This window comes from Corvus cornix, chromosome 10 (genome assembly GCF_000738735.6).
Source record: "Corvus cornix cornix isolate S_Up_H32 chromosome 10, ASM73873v5, whole genome shotgun sequence".
In the NCBI taxonomy this organism is placed as follows: domain Eukaryota; kingdom Metazoa; phylum Chordata; class Aves; order Passeriformes; family Corvidae; genus Corvus; species Corvus cornix.
In genome coordinates this window covers 16,913,736-16,933,116 of record NC_046340.1, presented here as the reverse complement: position 1 = coordinate 16,933,116, position 19,381 = coordinate 16,913,736, and the positions used below count along the sequence as shown (strand labels likewise).

The 19,381-nt window shown below is 39.0% G+C and overlaps 1 protein-coding gene across 4 annotated transcripts in view; it reads right to left on the bottom strand.

Moving 5' to 3' along the window:
- The window catches only part of RAB8B (RAB8B, member RAS oncogene family), a 29,724-nt gene that overhangs the window by 7,888 nt on the left and 2,455 nt on the right, over positions 1 to 19,381 (bottom strand). For all 4 annotated transcript variants that reach the window (XM_039557842.1, XM_039557843.1, XM_039557840.1 and 1 more), the window contains exons 2-6: positions 5,312 to 5,372; positions 4,214 to 4,274; positions 2,754 to 2,831; positions 2,258 to 2,347; positions 1,388 to 1,453 (exon numbers count right to left, since the gene is read on the bottom strand). In XM_039557842.1, coding sequence (XP_039413776.1) covers positions 1,388 to 1,453; positions 2,258 to 2,347; positions 2,754 to 2,831; positions 4,214 to 4,274; positions 5,312 to 5,372 — 356 coding nt within the window. The remainder of the gene's footprint in view (positions 1 to 1,387; positions 1,454 to 2,257; positions 2,348 to 2,753; positions 2,832 to 4,213; positions 4,275 to 5,311; positions 5,373 to 19,381) is intronic.

The window sequence follows — 19,381 nt, the reverse complement described above, 5'->3', positions numbered from 1 at the left end:
TATCCAAAGACAGACACTCATTTAATGTAAATAAATCACAACAAATAAATTAATTCACTTCTGATCCCAAGAATATCACAATTGTGTAATTCCCCGAAAGTGAAGTATTTGGCGGAAAGTAAACGAAATCATTAGTGATTGCCAAATGCCTACACCAGCTGCATTTTTTAATGCTTTCTTCATCATTCATGTGTCAATATTTAAAAAAATATTCAGAGAGCCAAACATTTGGAGTAAGCACAAACTACTGTTGTGCATTTCATGACCTGCAGGGGTTAACATGAAACTGCCCTAACATGACAGAGCAAGTCAGCCCTCCAGAGGAGCTCAGCTATCCACTCTGGTATTAACTGCTCATGGTCCCACTTCCAGTGTCTGCTTTAAGAATCACAAGGACACTCTGAAAATCAGGTCAAGCTAGTCCAGGTGCAGCATGATGCAGATCAGTCCATTCTAACTCTATCCTGTGTAACAATCACCCTGCAATCAGAAAAAACCACACCTGGCTGGCACAACGTCCCTCTTGTTATTTTAAAGAACCGATGTCTTCAGCTTCTAGTTAATTTGTCAGATGCCTGATCTGAATTAAGTAGGTGTTTGCAGGACTTCTAAAGAGTACCCCATAGAAAGACTTTTAAATTATTAGGTATAGGGGCAACACTTAAGAACAAGTCTACCTTGTTGGATGAATGAATCTTAATTTAACTGCCTTTTGATAAAGTTATTTTTTTGTCCACACTTTTCATACAGCTCAGATCCTCCCCCCACCCTCCCTGAGATGACACAAGTGATTTATGGTGAGATAGACTGGACTTGAGCCACTCTTCCTTCCGACTCTATTTCCTTATGCTCTCATAAATAGAGAGCTTGTGGTTTTAGTGCAAAATTTATTTGCAGGAAAACAGATTATAAATCTATAGATAGCACTGTAAGTCTTCTTCCTCCTTGAACATGAGCTTATGACCTGGTGTTCCAGGTTAATACACAAGTTTTCAGTCTCATCTGCACAGCACATATTTAGTAGTAACCTGAAGGCTCCGTGACACAGTAGCATGTTATCCTGACAGCAAAGAATCCCATTTCCTGCACAAAGCACTGTTCTAAAATTACACCTATTCCTTGTCCAAAAGGACTTGAAATTTAAGTAGCACGGCACACACTAAAGCAACTGTTTGCTACAGCAATAGTAAACCAGTCTGTGAGCACCCATTTATAAAACAATTCCAGACATTACCAGAAAATCAGAAACAGTTGGATTGTAGCAGCAGAGCCAGGAGCACAGTTGGGACTTCAGGTCCCAGGTCAGGTGAGAAAGCCCAGCAGATCATGGAACATACCTCCACAGAAGTAATTCAAGAAGCACCTAAGTGTAGCACCCATCTCTTACCTCCTCCACATTTATGCTGGATTTTGCACTTGTCTCCAAAAATTTGATTCCATAATCAATTGCTAACTGGAAGAGAGGTTAAAGTTTTTCAGTGGTTTTGAAGTTCCTTTGTAAAGGGAATGTTTCACACATAGGTTCACAATAGGTTCATAACAGAATAGATGCTGCATGCTTCAAGAAGCTTTGAAAACCAAGCAAGCTTCACTTCTATTTTCTCTTGCAAGAACATTAAAGACAATTAGACAAAGTATTAGAACTGGTCATACCCTCACATAAAGTCAAAACAAAACAAAAGACATTAATTTCTCACCAAAATACTTATTTAGGTTCTAAAAGAACATTAAGGTAGAATCTTAATTGATATGGATTGTGGACCAGATAACTACAATACAATCATCCCATAAGCTGTGTTACCAACAGCTACACCACTTCAGCTGTACACGACAGATTTTGTAGTATTCTTCCTCGCTTGTTTGTTCTGTAGAACAACCAATCAATTACTTAAGCTTTAGTAACAGTACTTAAAACAAGAATAAGTGACCACTACAGTGAATTGAGTACAACATAATCAAAGTGTACACAAAACTTTATATTGAGATCTAGAATACGTCATGCTATAGCAAAGGTCAATGTTCTTTACAGGATCTTGCCCTCAAGGTAAAAGTACCATGAAGTTTATTCAAACCTGAAGAAGTTAAGTGCTATTTAAAAACAAAAAACCCCAAACCTGGTATCCTATATGTATAAAAGTTTCCGAAACAAGAGACTTGAGACCCATTCTCTCTCACATGCCTAAAACATACCGAACATCCAGAAGTTAGAATCCTACAAGAAGTAGGCTTCTAAATAGGGTAAGTTACCAAATCTTACCTTCTCCCCTTTTTCTTTTGAGACTTGTCTTTTTTCATTCATATCACATTTGTTACCCAAGATCATTCTTTCTACATCTGAAGAGGCATGCTGGAAGAAGAGAAAGTAATCTCTCAGGAACAAAGTGCATCATTGTTGAAAAGAAACTTGTGTATCAAACTCCTCCACAATGGACTATTTTATTTTAGAGAAATTATCTAATGTGAAGGCATTACTGAGAGATGCTGACTTTTGAAACAAGCAATAAAATATTAAAATAGGCTGGAATAAATACTCCTAGATTACATTTGCCCAAATACTGTAATAGATCAAATGTGTACCATGAGCTCTGTAGCAGGTTGCACACATGCACAGGCATTTGGCTATTCTGGAAATGTAACAGCACACACTTTACTTGCAAGTGGTGCATGGCCATATATGTTGGCTACTGTAATGAAAGTAATTACTTGACTTTTATTTGTCCCAGGGAAATCATAAGATGGAACGAAGCACTTACCTCCTCTATGTTTCTTATCCAGTTTTTTATGTTGTCAAAAGACTTTTCATTTGTGATATCATACACCAGCATAATTCCCTAAATAAAGTTAGGAAAATCTAGTTAGATGAGCTAGCACTATTGGCTGACTTTTGATGTATGCTGTAGTTTTAATTATACTTCCAAAGAAATTCAACATACTATTACAGGTGTATAAATCTTTTCTCCAGGCATTATGCCATGGCTGGGAATTTACCCAAAACATTACTATTTAACATCTTTTGCCACTGTTAGATGTCAAACACACCACCTATACAAAGCTTTTAATTATTAGCCTATAGTCGGGATAAGTTTAGAAATTCTACCACACCAGCAACCAGGACTCTATGGTTAAAGTCAGGTTTAGATGCAGCAGCTTTAAGTAGTCCAGGGTATCAAACCTGTGAGCTCCAGTCTCCTGAGGCCAGCAGACACTTCCAGCAAAGCTGCCCCTGGGGCTCTCCCAGAAGCTTTAGCTCTTTCCACCAGTTCTGTACATACACTGGCATGGGACCTCAACAGTTAGCAAAGCATGGGAAGCCACAGAGCCACTGCATAAAGCACAGATTGCAAGGTTCACCTCCATTTCCTAAGGCCTTTCCAATCATTCCTCATAGGACAAATAGAAGTCCTTGGCCATGGACTGGGGAGAAGACCAGGTCACTGCCAAAGCCTTTTTAAGCACTGGAAAGCTCTAATACAGAGCCACAACCATTATTATTTCTCCCTGTCTTCTATAACAGTGGAGTTATTTGGATCCACAGCCTATGAATGTCACAGATCTGTTCATGCAAAGCAGCAAGAACCTGTAACAGCAGCACAGGTAGCAACCACCAAGTCAAAATTATAGAAGTCCCAACATAAAATATCTCAAATCATAGCATAAAGAACCATTAGAAGCGTTGTACCACAAGGGTGCAGGCTCTAAGTCAGTTATTTGACTTCAAGTCACTGTCAGTGGAGGAAAAAGTAACAGCGGGCATTGCAAGTGATTGTATTTCTAGCCCAGACTTTGCATGCTCTACTGGCTGAAGGAAAAGCAACTCAGTGAAACACACTTTTAATGTTAAAATAATTCATTATCCACTTTTGAAACACTTCAAGTGTTTAAAGGGCTTGACTGCGTTTAAAAAAACCAAACCTATCTGATTAAAGCTTGGCAACTTATTTTATTAAAACCTGCAGAAATTTTTATTATATTAAAAAAGACAATAGGGCTGGAAGTTTCATCACAAAAACCAGGCCTAGACGAAGTACCAGCACGTTTAAAAAAACAAAAAACAAACAAACAGAAAACCCCCAACCAAACCACAGACTTCATTCCCCACATCTCAAGCCACAATTATCCAGTCCTCCAGTGGAAGACTTACACGACACAACCTTAGGAACAGCAAACCAGTTCCACTAGTTGTGTTTAGGTTTTTTCAAGTGTGAGCACTCACCATGGCTCCTCTGTAGTAAGCTGTCGTGATTGTGCGGAATCTCTCCTGGCCTGCTGTATCCCTACAATTCAGTGAAAAAAAGGATTTGTTTTACACTCATCTGTACTTAGAGATGTCTTACTAAACAGAGTAACAATGCACTGATACTTGTTCACTAGGAAAACACACCTTTGGCTGTTTGTGTAAGTTTCTTCAGCCCTCAGCAGCTTCCTCACTCCCAAGCTACCCTCCTTACATCAGCAGTTAGAGCAGCACCAGAAACACGGCACAAAACCACTCCAGTTTTTATGCAAGCAATAAAACTCAGCACCACACAGCTTGCCCTCCAGTAATTAAAAAAAAAAGCTCTGATCCATCCAAGTCCCATCTTAAACAAAAGTTAAAACACACAGCAATAAAATACATCAGGATGGTGCACTGTTGCATACAGTTTGCTGCTAAGGTCAGCCACTACACCTCGGTGTGCTGGTGTTTTGCCCTGGGTGACTTGAAAGCAGTACCTGTCTGTGAGTGAACCAGCAGACTCAAGTGTTTGGCTACCAGTCACACCTCAGGGGAGCTGAACCCCAAAGGCCCAACAAAACCCAGCTTTTTTAACCTATATTACAGACACGAAATTTTTACCAGCCACTTCTGGCACTGCACTTCCTTAGTCACAAGGATTCTGGCTCAGGAGACTCAGTTTCTACTAAGCCACCATGCAAGGAATTGGGAGCATTATCATTCACCTGTGCCTTGGTGAGTACAACCAGGTATCAAAGTATCAGAGGAGATTACATTTTACTGGCATGCATATTTTAGCTTGCAGCTATTGAGTTAATATTTCTCCTCCACACGGAAAAGCTAAAAGCACATTTAAGAGGACAGCTTTTGATAAAATAGGAAGTTGCTGTAATGCTTGCATGTGAACAGGCTATTTCCTGTGCTACTGAAGCAGAACTTCTCCAAGGGCAAGCTAGAAGAAAGCATAAAACTTATGGACAATCAATGAATAAAAGGTATGAAACTTCTGGTACACTGAAGCTCAAAACGTATGAAGTATTCTTTCTCAAAGTGAATTCAAGTCACTGAAAACCTGATTTAGTTTGGAATACTTACCATATTTGTAGCTTGATTTTCTTTCCATCTAATTCTATCGTTCTGATCTTAAAATCGATTCCTGCCAGAGAAAGAGATACTCTTAAGTTTTGCAATTAATGAAGTGTTCCATTTCCTTTGGCAATTTGGTTAAGAGCAAACTTAGTCAAAAGAACTATTCTGAAGCTGCCATTTCTTCCACACACTTGGAAGTGCTGAGAATGCACAAAGGTTTTCAGCTGCATCCAACATGTCAAGCATAAATTATTCTGCACAATGAAAGCAGACCAAACTCAGACTCACTACTAGTTAGTCAAGGTCATTAGAGGAAGACTTGATCTCCAAATCTTTCCATTTTACACTAATAAGGTCATTAGTTTGAATGTGCATTTCTCCTGAACTTCTGACTAGTCCCTGCAGTTCAAGTCAATTCCCTGGTACCTCTGGCTCAGAGTTAAAAATACATCCTGTGACCCCTTAGTTCCTTTTCAAAGCCAGCACCTACTTTTGAAAACTGATGTTTGATGCAATCTAATCAGACATCACAGTAAATCGCAATACAACACAGGACATATAGGACTCCTTTTTAAAGAACACTCATTTGGGAGCAATTAAGATTTTCTAGGAAGCTCCAAAAAGCATCAAGAAAACACTTCTCTCCTTTTCCCCCTTATACTTCCACATGGTAGCCATCAGTTCTCAGACTGTTTTTGACACCAAATTTCAGATTTTAAGCCATAGGTTTTAGAAAAAGATTTTTAAAATAAATTCAGAAGGGCTTAATAATGTCTTTTTAAGGTTTAGAGGGGTGAAATGGATTTCCAAACAGACTAGTCTTAATCCTAACTACTTTAACTTTTGCATCTCTACATCTGTATTACAACACAGGTCAAATTGAGACTTCCCAAGTCTCACTACTACATGACTGCCAGATTTTTCAATCCTGTGACAGTAGCCCCCAAATTAATCAGTTTGGAAACAAATGGCCCACTTTTCTTCACGGCATCCTAAATAGTTACTTGATATTCAGTTGTAGTTTGTAAAAGATGGGGGTAAGTTAGAAAAAATTAAATAAACTTTCTTAAGATGTAATTTAATTGATAATTATCAAGAGTTTTATAATTATAAGAGTTTTAATTGGAAAAATGCTGTTTCTAGCTTTAAGAATTCATCTATCCATTAAACAGGAAGCTATGGGAGTTTTTAATAAACCACAGTAGAAACTGAATATGAAATATCAATGTTCATTAGCTACTTGAATTTCATTCTTCTCACATGCAATATTACTATTTTAATATACTGAAAATAACAGGTTTCAGCCACTTAATGTGCCATGGATATGTAGTTCAGCTCATTATTTAGAATACAAATTATGAGCAAAAATATCACATCAGCACTTTAACAGCGTATGAAATTAATTGCATTAATTTAAAATGCTATGATTACTACTACAATTGCAATTTCACAAGATTCACTGGTAGATTTACAGGAAAAATGATACTTTCATTAATTCACACTCTTCTAAAAATGACATGAGAACTACATGTACTTTCAAAAAATCCCTATTCTATGTAATATAAGTTTGGCAAGTGTTTCCATTTCACATTGGAGAGGAATCTGCCTCCCTTGTTGTAAAGATTTTTCTCTTAACTAGATGCAATCACAGCTGCTGAAACCACAGATAACTGTATTCAGGTCTGAAAACAAATAACCTTTGCTCTGAATAGATTTTGTTTTGGCCTCAAAGGTTATAAAGCACAAATAGGGATTTCTCTGGAAAGAGCATTGTATCGTGGCAACAGCAAATTAAATCAGTTTTAAAAGTTCATTTGTGTCTAGGCCTGAAGCTTTAGTACAACAACTATCAGGAAAACTAGATTCAGAGACTGCTGTGGTTTAAAGAGAATTCTGCCTGTCCTGTGAACTGCTGAAGCTAAGACACAGCAGCACAGACAGTGACAGACTTCTGGAGGGGTGGCTTTCTGAGAAGGACTCCTGAATGCAGTGCAAGCTTTCCATGTGCACCAATCCAGGTCTTGCACAGACTGGTTTCTTGTGGTTACTCATCTCCCTTGCAGCACTGAAATGATTTATACAACCATTCCTTTGATCACTTCTAAAAGTCAGGACCTGCACAAAAAAGATCTTCTCAGAACTTAAGATTTCTAGTATGAACTTCATCAAAATTCTCAAAGATTCATTTCAAAGCTAAAAAGAACATAAAGGGAAAGGCTGTAAGTACCTCTGCCACTGCAACTTTTTGGAGGTTAAAATGAACTAGAAACTGATGTTTCTTTTGTTCCTTCACGTCAGTATGAGGAAGTGGTGAGCTACACACGTTCAGAGCAAGCCTGGTGACATGTGCTGCCACTTCCGGCCAAGTGCTCTTGCATGGCTAAGTACAAGCCACGATCTGGTTACAGCTACATTGAAATTACACCATTGAAAAAACACTCCAACAACTATAGCCTTTCAACACTAATTCTTGACAGAAGATTTCCTTTATTAATCCATTCTTCTTTTGCACAGCCACACACTGGGATACAAAAGTTTGAAAAGTTACCCAGGCCAAATAAAGAGGAATCATTTGTGAATTAAAGTCTGATTGCAAAGGATCACATAGCTTGCAGTTTTAAATGCAACATGAAATGCTGTTTTTCCAGTAGGGAGAAAAAGCCCAGAAACATTTGGATGTCCATCTGAAGTTAAGTTTTAGAAGCTTTTAGAAAACACAGACCCAGATTAATTCTTAAGAGTGCAAATGCTAACAGGATAATTAACTGCTTAAGTGGAATTGTCACATGAAAGTCTGACACACTGGTGCCCACCTAGCGTGTCAGTAAATATTAGATCAGAGCTATACAGAAGCATTTGTTGCAGGAATCACAAACTTGCATTCTGCAAGGATGGAGCCCGGGTTGCAATTTGAACTGCACATTAGTTAGGGCTGTAATTGCTGGCATTTCCCTTGCAGCACGGGCTAAAAGTAGCTGAGGGCTTATTATTCTCCAAAATCCTTTCCAGATCCTTGCTAACTATAGGCCAGGGATGCATCCCCTCTCCTCACTTTACTGAGGGTATTTGCTTCCATAGCTTCCAACAAAACTGTGTCTAAGAACACACTGGGCAGTGCCACACAAAGGCTCTCACAGAAAACCATGGGAGCTGTAGGTTGCTGTGTCTACCTTGCATTGCTATGCAAAGCTAATAAAATTCAGGGCAAGCCACTGTTCAATGCCACACAGCCAAATGCCACAGGCCAGGGGGACTGGCTTCACCTGGCCTCTTTTGGTTTAAGCCAAGAAGTCATGCCCATTTCATATCCCAAAGCTCTTCTGCCACTACCTCTTCCCCTACTCCACTCGCCAGCTACATTTCTTCTTATTTCAACCCACCCGGGCAGATTTTACCCATAATCAAGCTGCAATGCAATCATTTTAAAGAGACATTGTGAAATATTACAAAGAGCTCACAATACTACAGTAGTAAACAGCCGGGACTGCCCAGCAACACATATGGAGAGGTTCCTTTTCCAGGTCTAGTACCTGTGGTTTTCTACCATGAACTTTAACAAACGAGCCTGACGCAATTCTTACAGGAATGTAAGGACGAACTGAGCAGGGAGGCTGAAAAAGTTCATTTTGTTACTTTAGTTTTTAGAACAGTAGCTTGCTCTCAGGGCTTCACTGTTACTCTTTTGTTCTCCCCTCACCCCGATTTTAACCCTGTAGCCATCAGAGCCAGTATCTCAGGTTTTTCATGCTACAGTATCTGTTCCAGCTAGGACTCCACCACAACTTTTCCCTACATAGTACCAGTGTTTGGACAGATTGTCTTGTTTCTTCTTTTCTACAAAATTGCTGTTGCAGAAAATGCTACAGCACAAAGAAACCAAACCAAAGTATACTGGTTGGAGCCAGTAAGCTGTTCCAACTGTACCAGAAAACAATTCCTGCAGGTAAAGGTTTCTTGGGACTTCAGTCTGCTTAGCAGAATACTTCTGGAAGGGCAACGTTCTTGAATGCTTTGTACAAGCAGTAAAAGGCAGACAGAAAATAAACTTATACAAATTAGTGTAAAAAAACCAAAACAAAAAATCTTGCCACTGGCGGGCAAATATTAGAATTCTTAATCTTTACCTTTATTACCCAATTCACCAGTATTTTAAGTTAATTTTTCACGTGGCTCAACACTAGTTTGCAGCACCAGGACCATACATGTGTAGCTGGAGCAAGAAATCAGACAGGAAATCAGCACCATTCAGGATGTAAATAAACATCAATCTCTGATAGCATACACCAGCCCATATACCTACCCCAGCAGAGTATTGCTCCATCTCTGATAAATCAATACTTTTTTTTTTTTAAATATCCAATGTACTAGCATTTTAAATTGTTTACCTGTTGGTTTTATTTAATATATAAGCCAAAGAAATCTTAAGAAGTCAATGAGCACAAAAATTGGCAAAGAAGCTGTGAAAAAAGGAATACCAGATTCGCTTGCTAGAAAAGTCTTATTTTAGTCCCATCTATCAAAGAACATAAAAGATGCACCATAATTTATTAAAACAAAAAGGAAACTGTTTTGCATGACTTGCATAAAATAAAAGCCTCACCCTCTTAAAGAAGCTCTCTTCCTACTTGACTAAATCTTACCTTACTCCTTTGAAGTAAGAATGGAAGAATGAAATAAAACATTTTTTAAAAATAGGATTCCCTGATAAACAGAACTTTGTGGCACTCACCACCACGGGACATAGACTACAATAAAAAGGAATGCATTAAAAGATGGGGGGAGGAGTCAAGGTACAAACTCTTGTTACCCTTTTGAGCAAATCAGCATGAGAAAAATTGGAATTTATGCATCAAATTTCAAGCTGGGCTTGATCCAACTTCACAGCATTGGTCCTTCCCAGCCTACTTTGTTTATATGTGAGGTTGTGGGGTTTTGATTTTTTTCAATGGGCTGAGCTAGAAAAGGAGAACATCTTACAAATTCTTTACTGCAAGACATGTAAGAGTCTTAAGATATACAAAAGGAAAGAAAAACATTTTCTGCAGTCACTCCAGTTAAGTGAATTAAAATAGACTTTGAACCAAGCAAGCAGATTTGTAACTTACCTTCAAAAAAAAAGGAAGTGAGAAGAGGCACATAACTGAAAATCAATATGCTTCATCCTCAGTTTGTTGAATCCTGGGAGAGAATTACTCAGAAAATACTTCTCCCTATAGGCTTCTCCCTATAGGCTGCTTGTGAACAGCAAGTGGCTGAAGCTGCACGGCTGAACAGCAGAGCTGGGAAACAGCAGTGCTCCTATGGCAGAGCTCCTACAGCTGCTGCTGTCCTGCTCATCCTTCCAAGGGTGCCTTGGAGTCAGAGCACAGCACAAGCCTGTCACCCCCGAGACACAGCAGCAGCGTCAGCATCACCTGCTGCCAGTGCATTTACATCACACTCTGAGGGGCTGTGAGCACTCAGGGCCCTGTCACACACCTCTGCCACCACCAGGTGACACACGCCAGATGTCAGCACTGATCACACACAAGTTTCGTGAGCACAGGAACAGAGCTCAAGAGTTTCATCATCTTCCATGGACAGATCTACACATCAGTACTGCAGAAACTTGTTCTTTTCATTTATATCCAACAGCTGAGGGACATCAATTTGTTCCCACAGATTTTCCCCACAAGCTTACCCAGAGATTACTCCTTTTTTTTTTTGTTCTCAGCAGGAGGTATTGCAGGGTTTGGATTAAATACACAATTATTGTTTAATGTGGTTTTCAAGAGAAAATTTTCTTGTGCTACGTCAGTATACTATCTCAATCTACAAAGGTAGATAAATGAAGCTTCAGAAAGTTGCTTTTAAATTAGATCTTTCTAGAATAATTACAGTAAAAAATAAAAAATGACGAAGTAGGAGTCAAGATCACTGTAAAAGGCAGGGTGGGGAACCCTTGCAACATACCAGTGTGTCATACAGCCTCATACAAAAGAACAAAGTCTAATCATTTTGAACTTGAACGTTTGGCTTTAGTCCCTAGTAACATCTGCAAAGAATTTTCAGATGATCTCAGCAATGTCTTGTAACAGTACCTAAATTAAAGAGGCAGCAGTCTTTCATTGCACCCATTCAAAAATACAGGAGACTAGCATGAGGGAATACAACAGGGTAAAGGTCAACATTTTTTCAAAAGTAGTAAAATTAATTATTTTAGAATTAAACACAAGTGCAACCAGTTTTAGTTACTCTTTCACAACTTAAAGGGACAAACTGTATTCCATTCCTTCCGGGCAGCCCACAAGAATCCACAACGCACTAGTAACCTCGAGTGGGCTGAATAGGCTCCTTCAGGTTAACTGGCCTTTCTTCATCTAACTCTTCACCCACACAAAGAACCCAATACCAGTGTCCCACACAACAAGGCACAGAGCAATGTCTTGCACCTTGGAAGTTATTAATACAGAAAAGCTCTTAAAGTTTAAACACTGGCAAAACAAATATATACAAATAAATGGCTAAAGTAGGTAAGGCAATAAAGAATGGGGATGCCATGTGCATGTGTAACATAAGGCAGTTTCCTGCTCCTAAGGCCTTGGAGACTTTATGACCAAGATCAGCTCAATACTCAGGGTGCCAAGCAAACTGCCACTTCCTCCAGCACGTGTCCCCCAGCTACGGCACAGCTGCCACCCTAAGCTTCCTTTCTTAAGATAAGCTACTTTCTACTTAAAAGAGAACAAGGGACTCAGAATACCATTTATAATCAACAGAATTAGAACAACCTTTGAAACATCCATGTTTTTGACAGCTCAATAACCTACAGTGTGATCTGACTACCACATTAAGATCTGAATCCAGTGCTCTCCAGCCACTTGTTCACACCAGTGCTCCTGTGAGTTCTACCACCACAGCAGTACACTGCAGTGCTCCAGTGTGGACACAGCAACATCCTCAACACCAAAACTCTCTTTTCAGCATTTCGAATTCAATTTACAGATTGCTTTGAGCAACCTTTGAGATGCATGATTTTAAACACTAAAAATACTCAATATAAAATTCAACACTACAAAACAACATAACACTAGAAACTTAATACTACTTGACATGAGTGAAATTATTATCTGTCACAGGAGACCAACTTTAAAAGGGCTGAGTCCCTGCAGAATGTATTTTAGAGCTTACAATCTAGATACAATGAAAGCGCACAGAAACTAACTTATGGTCTACCTCTCATTCTGTTTTGAATGTAAGATAAGCTACACTTGGTGGTAATTCAGTTTCATCTAAAATAATTTTTAAATAGATTAAAATTGTACTACTGATACAGACACCCAAGTTTGTTTATTTTAAGGATTATTTATAGACTGCCTGTCTCTAAGAGGAATGCATTAACTTCGCTGCTTAGAGAACATATTCCTTTCAAGCCAACATGCAACTGGAGAGCAGCAAACGTTAAAACTGGCCAACAGACTTGAACTGAGGCTACAGTTTTACCGCTGAAACTGGGGTAGGCACTGCCAGGACCAGGTGTCACAACCAAATCCTTTTCTCCTTTGAACTCACTCATCTGTGTGAGTTCCATAATTCAGTTTACCACCATCTGTAACAACAACTGATAGCATAAGCTGAGAGCACAGGTACTCCCAGCCACATCTCTCCTCCTGTGAGTAGCAGAGCACACACTCTGTTGAACCAGGCACTAAACTGAAGCTCTAGTTAACAGAGACCCAGAGGGAGCCCACAAGTAGCTTGCCAGTAGCTCCAGTGTGGATTCTAGAGCAGGCTATCACCTGACCAGCTGCAGCTCCATGGCAGTGCAGGAATTGCTCTCTATGTCACACTTCAGCTAGGGCTAGGTATGGAAGAGAAACAGCTGCAGTGACCTCCCAGGGACCCAGCCCTACATTCACTCAGCCTGTAATGCAGCTATGGGAGACTTGTGCATATCTCATCTACTTTGAAGCTCTTCTTTGCCTCAGGTCTCCAGGATGTGTGGTGTACAGCTTTCTACAACATGAAAAAATACCTCTGCCATGTGCTTTAACGCATAAGAACACCAGATTTCCCCATCCAGAAGATGGCTTATGAATACAAATATTTGATTCTTCTTTCAGAAGTCTAGTGCTTAATACAAGATGACATGTGACTGGTCCTTATCAAAAGCATAAATTAATAGGTAAGACAAAAAAAAAAAAAAAAAAAGCCACAAAAAAACCCCAACCCCAAAGTGGAACCCCCAAGAACAAGAAAAAATGATCTCAAAACTCTTGCCCATAAATGATCTACGCTTGTAAGTGTAGAAAACATAGAAAATTATGTCTTTAACCAAAATAACTCTAACTGAATATTGCTGTCAGGAAAAAGACAAAAAGACAAAATAATTACTTTGTCCAAAGTCAGCATCTGAAGAATTCAAAAGGTTGAAAAAACGTCTTATTAAAGAAGTCCCATGCAACTAATACTGCCTTGCCGCCACCATTAAAAGTTCATTGTTTATTATTTGTATACCAAGCTCCAGTTGTGACAAAAAGAACAGGCCAAAAAGATTAGGTTTGGTTTTGTTCCCTAATTTTGGGTCCCGGTAAACTTATATGTCTGTCCAGTGAGAAACAAAGATGCCACTTCTTTTTTAAAAAACCTCTTAAAAATTTCAGGGCTCTATATGAACTGGCTATTCAGAGTGAAGAAATAAAGACTTTGGGGGGCCAGAACATTGTTTGTTTAAAACAGAAGAGGTGCTACATGAAAAACAAGCACAGCGAGTGTCCCAGGATTCACAAAGCAAAGCAAGAACTGGGACGTCCATGACTACTTACACATACAATGCCCTCACACAGTACAAACAAAACACTTTGTACCTTCTATTCCAGCTGTGCCTGCGAGTGGCACCACATACAAACCCCATCAGCTGCAGATTTAACACAGGTGTGGAAGACACCATGGGAACAGTTGGTATGGACAGGTGATCACTGCTATAGCCCAACAACTCAGACTGCCAAGCACTTCCTTGAGAGGTTCAGGGATGCCACAAGAGCATCAGAGAAGTAAAAAGAAGTTAAATTGGACAATGTTAGAGCAGGTATAAATGACATGTGACCACAGTAAAGACAGAAGCGATTAAATGTTTGGAAGATTTACAGGAATGCACAAACACTGCACTCACTTTAGAGGGTACAGACCTGCTTACACTGGAAGAAGAAGTACAGAGAACGAGGGTATTACCAGGAACATAAATATGCAACAAAAAAAAGCACATATCAATAATATCAGTAAGACAGTTCTTGGCTTTAACTGATACTCTGTCCGAAAGGATCCAAGAAGAGCAAAATGTCTCATCCAGCAAGAATTACCTTTGTTAAAATAAATAATCTAATCTAGGAATTTCAGTTAGAATCTGAAATATAGTTGTGTTTTAGAAGCAAGTGTAGAAAGTACCTAGTGAGGGAGCAAAATCAGGCCAAAAAGTCAAAGCAGAAGGTTTAAAGTTACTGAAGTTATTTTTATCGACAGCACTCTCAACAGCCCCAAAACATCATTTTCATCAAAGGCTTTTTTAAACCCATATTTTAACATGGGGTAAGTAAGCATGTGGGGGTTTTGGTTTGTCTTTTGCTTGTTTGTTTGGGAAGTAAAGGACATGAGAGAAGAAGGGCTGCTTTAACTTCTTACATGAATGACAAAAGAGGCCTTTTTTTGAAAGGTTTTTACTACCTATATTAATGGGCAAAGCCACCTAACTTATTAAGAAAGGTCATACTTGTCTTTCTGGCACATAGCTGTTTTCTTCTCCTGCATCACACAAGGTTCTTTTAATGAATTCATTTTAATTAATTCTTTAATTTCTTCATCTGCTTTTCCTGCTTTGCATGTTCTAAGTACTCCTCACTACATCACTTCTGCTAAGCCAGAGTTCCCCCAGGCATTTATTCTAACTGTATCTTCCTCCTCCCTTCCATGCTTGGGTTGACACAGAGAATTTACTCCATCTTTAACCCCATCAGAAGTCTCCCCATACAGACAAGATATTTTGATACAGTAAAGGAAAGCTATTTCTCTCTGGTAGGTGAAAGAAAGGAGGACTTTGTTGGGAGGTGTGGGTCCAGATGTGGTGCCAGACTCTTACTAGTGACCAGCCTGCTTGACATGTTCTTCGATGTTGCCATACATATAAGAGGATACCACTGACATTCAACATCAGGATTTTTTTCTCTGGTGCCCAAAGCAGAAGAGTGTGCAATGGCAGCAAAATTAACACATCTTAAACTTGGTCAATTGTTTGTTCTCCCTAGAAGAGAAGCCTTCTGACACATACAGTACTTTACTTCCCTTTACCTACATCCAATCTAATCAGAAGTGTCATAGCTTACATTTAACAGGAAAGTTTACTATAAACCACATGATTAAACTGATATTAGATGCAATTACTGGTCAAAAACCCTGTAAAAGGCACTGAATTACAACCCACTGCAGCCTCTGTTGGGACAGGAAGTTGCCAACCTAAGTTTTGAGTTGCAAGTCTGGTAACTAGAAGCCTCTGGGTCAAGTTTTGGGCACCACAGCAAAAGAAAGATACAAAGCTTTAGAGAGGGTCTAGAGGAGGGACATGAGGGTGGTGAAGGGTCTGGAGGGGAAGCCTTATGGGGAACAGCTGAGGGCACTTGGTCTGTTCAGCCTGGAGCTGGACTCGAAGATCTTTGTGGGTCTGTTCCAACTCAGGATATCCCGAGTCTATGATTCTAACTGTGCAAAAGCCTTACACAGTGCAACTTTTTTGATGTTACTATTATTCCTAGTTTGCCCACATTAGAAAAGCATCAGAGCTATTTTATATATCTAGTCAGCCTGATGACTTGGCACTTAAGCTACCATAACATCCAATTAAAGAGCAATATAATATATTTTGAATTAAAACCACCTAACTTCCACCACAAAACATGAAATAAAGCATCGTTATAAACACCGCATGTATTATTATTATTATTATTATTAATTTCAGTAAATTCTGAAATAAGATAGTCCAAGATGTATTTCTACTAAAAGGATGCCCTACTGCAGAAGGACAAGGAAATCCTTCCTAAAAAGTACATTAAAAATTCCCAAACAAAAGCTGTTTGTCTTCAATACCTCTCTCAAAGCCTGTATCCATCAACCAAGACATTTGTTCCTACACTTATTCAATGTTAGTCTGTGTTCCTAACTTTGCATTCAAACCAAGTCACAAAACCAGCTCTAAACTGCCCTCCTGTCACTCAAATAACCAATAACACATAACCAAGACAGACCTCCATCTGCCAATTAGGAATAGGCATCAACAGTCAGACATCTGTCACACTGTTTCACAGTAAAACATGCAACACAAAAGCAGCAGCAGCATTTTTAATAAAAGCCAAACAACTTCAATTCCGTTGTTGGCTTGTTGCAGAATACAGTAAGATAATGCAACCTCATCAGCAGATGAAAATCAAAGTTAAGATGTCCTTTGTTACCATGTGTTAGTACCAAATTTAAAGTTACAAGAGACACAAACTTTAATGCTTTTAACCTGCGATACCTTCAGCTAAAACTTCCTGTCCAACATCAGGATATCATCTTGCCGACCACCCACCACAGACCTTGAAAACAGAATCGTTCTTCCAGTTTCATACTTACCTCCACAAAACTGTCTTCCCTATTCCATGTAAACCCTGTCCTGGAACTCTAGTCCCAGATCCTACAAGCCTTGAACACACACTTCCACTCTGTAGATACGTGTAACGGTGCCACCTGAGTGTGAGTGAACTCGTCTCAGTCACTTCAAAGTCCAAATAACAATCTCTTTGTAGTAATGACCATTAATAAAGTACTCCTGACAATGCTTTCCTGATGCTTCCCTGGCTCTGCTCATCTATCATTGATGTGTTTTCTTCTACAGCTCCAACCATCTGGAGAAGCCCAAAAGAAATTGATTGAATAAGGATAGGAAATGCTGAAGCTTAATTGGGAGGGTGGGGAAAAAAACCCAAACCCCAACAAAGCAACAACCAATCCTTTGCCCATCATACAAATAAGTAACCCTGGAGAAGAAGAGTAGAAATATTCAATGAGGCATGATTTGACTTGAATACACTAAAACAATTTCCATTACACATTACAGACATGGAAATTTCACTGCAAAAGGGAAGTTGATAATTTTGCTTGACAAAGGATTTTCATCGAAGTGTTCAAAGGTCAGCACACACGTGCTTGCCTGTCAGAGTAGTGTCCTATTTTGGAAGATGTAGGCTAAGGAAAAGTTACTTCTGTAAAATCAACAAATGGCTTCAACTCTCAGATACAGTATTATCTTGTGGGCAACTTCCTGCCAAATGCTGATATCATCCTGGATTAAAAAAAAAAATACTACAAATTTTGTTTCTGTCAGCAAGCCTTTCTACTAAATCAGAAATACTATCAGCTACAAAGATTCGACTTTACTCTCAGAGAAACCAGTTGATACAAAAAAAATTGAAAGGATTGCAAAAAAGAAACCTTATTATTTGAAATTATAAACCAAATCCAGTTTTACCAGACCACACTACTTGAACAGCAAGTTAAGATACTTAAAGACTGCTAAATTAATGCTTCTGATTCTTGTGTATCGTACTGAAACTACTAGCAAAATGCACACGAGATACTCCAAGATAAGTTTTGCTTTAGGAGCTGTTAAGTATGAAAATGAGCTGACTCAACTGCATTTTACTTTCCATGTAGAAGTGTGCAAAAGCAGAAGTTTCCACTCAGGAAGCAAACCAAACAACACAACCTTACACAATACACTCCCGCTGTAAAAAAAGGTTTATCCCATGTTCACAGTGAAAAGCTGATCCTCACTAGGGACCACAGCAGCACTTTTAGAAATTCTCCTAAGAGAGCTCCCGAGCCCTGTATAAAAAATTAAAAGCTGCTGAAGGGCAAGGACCTGTCATGTCTAAAGTTGCTCAAGGCCAATCTGTGCTTTCACAGAGTAAAAATGCTTCACTTTGAATAACCCAAAGATTACTGGTTCACTTCTCATAATGGGCAGCAAAGTCTCCTGAAGGTGTTAGTTATGCCAGGTAGTGAAGACAGAGACATGAAAGCTCTTGCACCAACAGTCAAAAAAAGAATAAAAGAAGTTTGATGAATTACAAATACATATGCATTGCACTTTTATCACACTTCTTATGCAACTGTTGGCCACAGGACACCAGGCTGGAAGTCCCTGCTCTTTGAATCAGTACAACATTGATTACGATTATGAGCATGACCAAAGTCTTGAGGAGAAAAGTCAAAGAAGCATTTCCCAACCTCCAAGCAATCTACATGGATGTTGTAGCCTTACATGCACGCTTTGCAAGACAGTAAAACAGAAAGGAATCTGCAAAGTACGGCAGGAGTATACCATGCACAATGACAAAGTAACTACAATTCATTACTGACTTATTTCTATCATATGAGCACTGAGAAGTAAAACAATTATTTTAGAATAAAACAGTATTTCCATATCTCCCTCCTACTTTACTTTTTTCCTTTTGGAAATTGTTTCCATTGCTCTGGTAACTGGAGTGTTGCAGTTTAACCCTGGTTAAACTACTGAAGAACAATAGGAGTGGGAAATTACAAGGAAGTTATCTGGTACTTCGATATGATGTGGGCCCTTTCATCATGGCAATAGAGATTGTTTTAACTTTTGGGCCTAAAATGTAAGAAAAAGCTGAAACTGTCAAAAATTTAACCCCACATAGTTAAAAAAAGTCTTTATATATAAAAAAAATTACTTGCCTCACTCACAAATAGCATGTAAGTACGTAAGATTAAATGATAAAATTTGATGTCAACACATCTCAAACACACGCCTTCTTAGACTTCTACAGTAAAACCAAGTCTGATCTTGTTAGCAGAGACAGACCAGAGGAGACTGAGGGCACATAATGTCACACAAACTAATTAAAATCACTGTTAATTGAACACACATCCTAGGTACCATTCTACTGCAGAATCCACTTCACGGACAACGTACAAACCAAACAGCCTAGCAGCTCATACTCCAGGAACACTCAGTGTACTCAATGAGGAATGCTAATCTGGGGA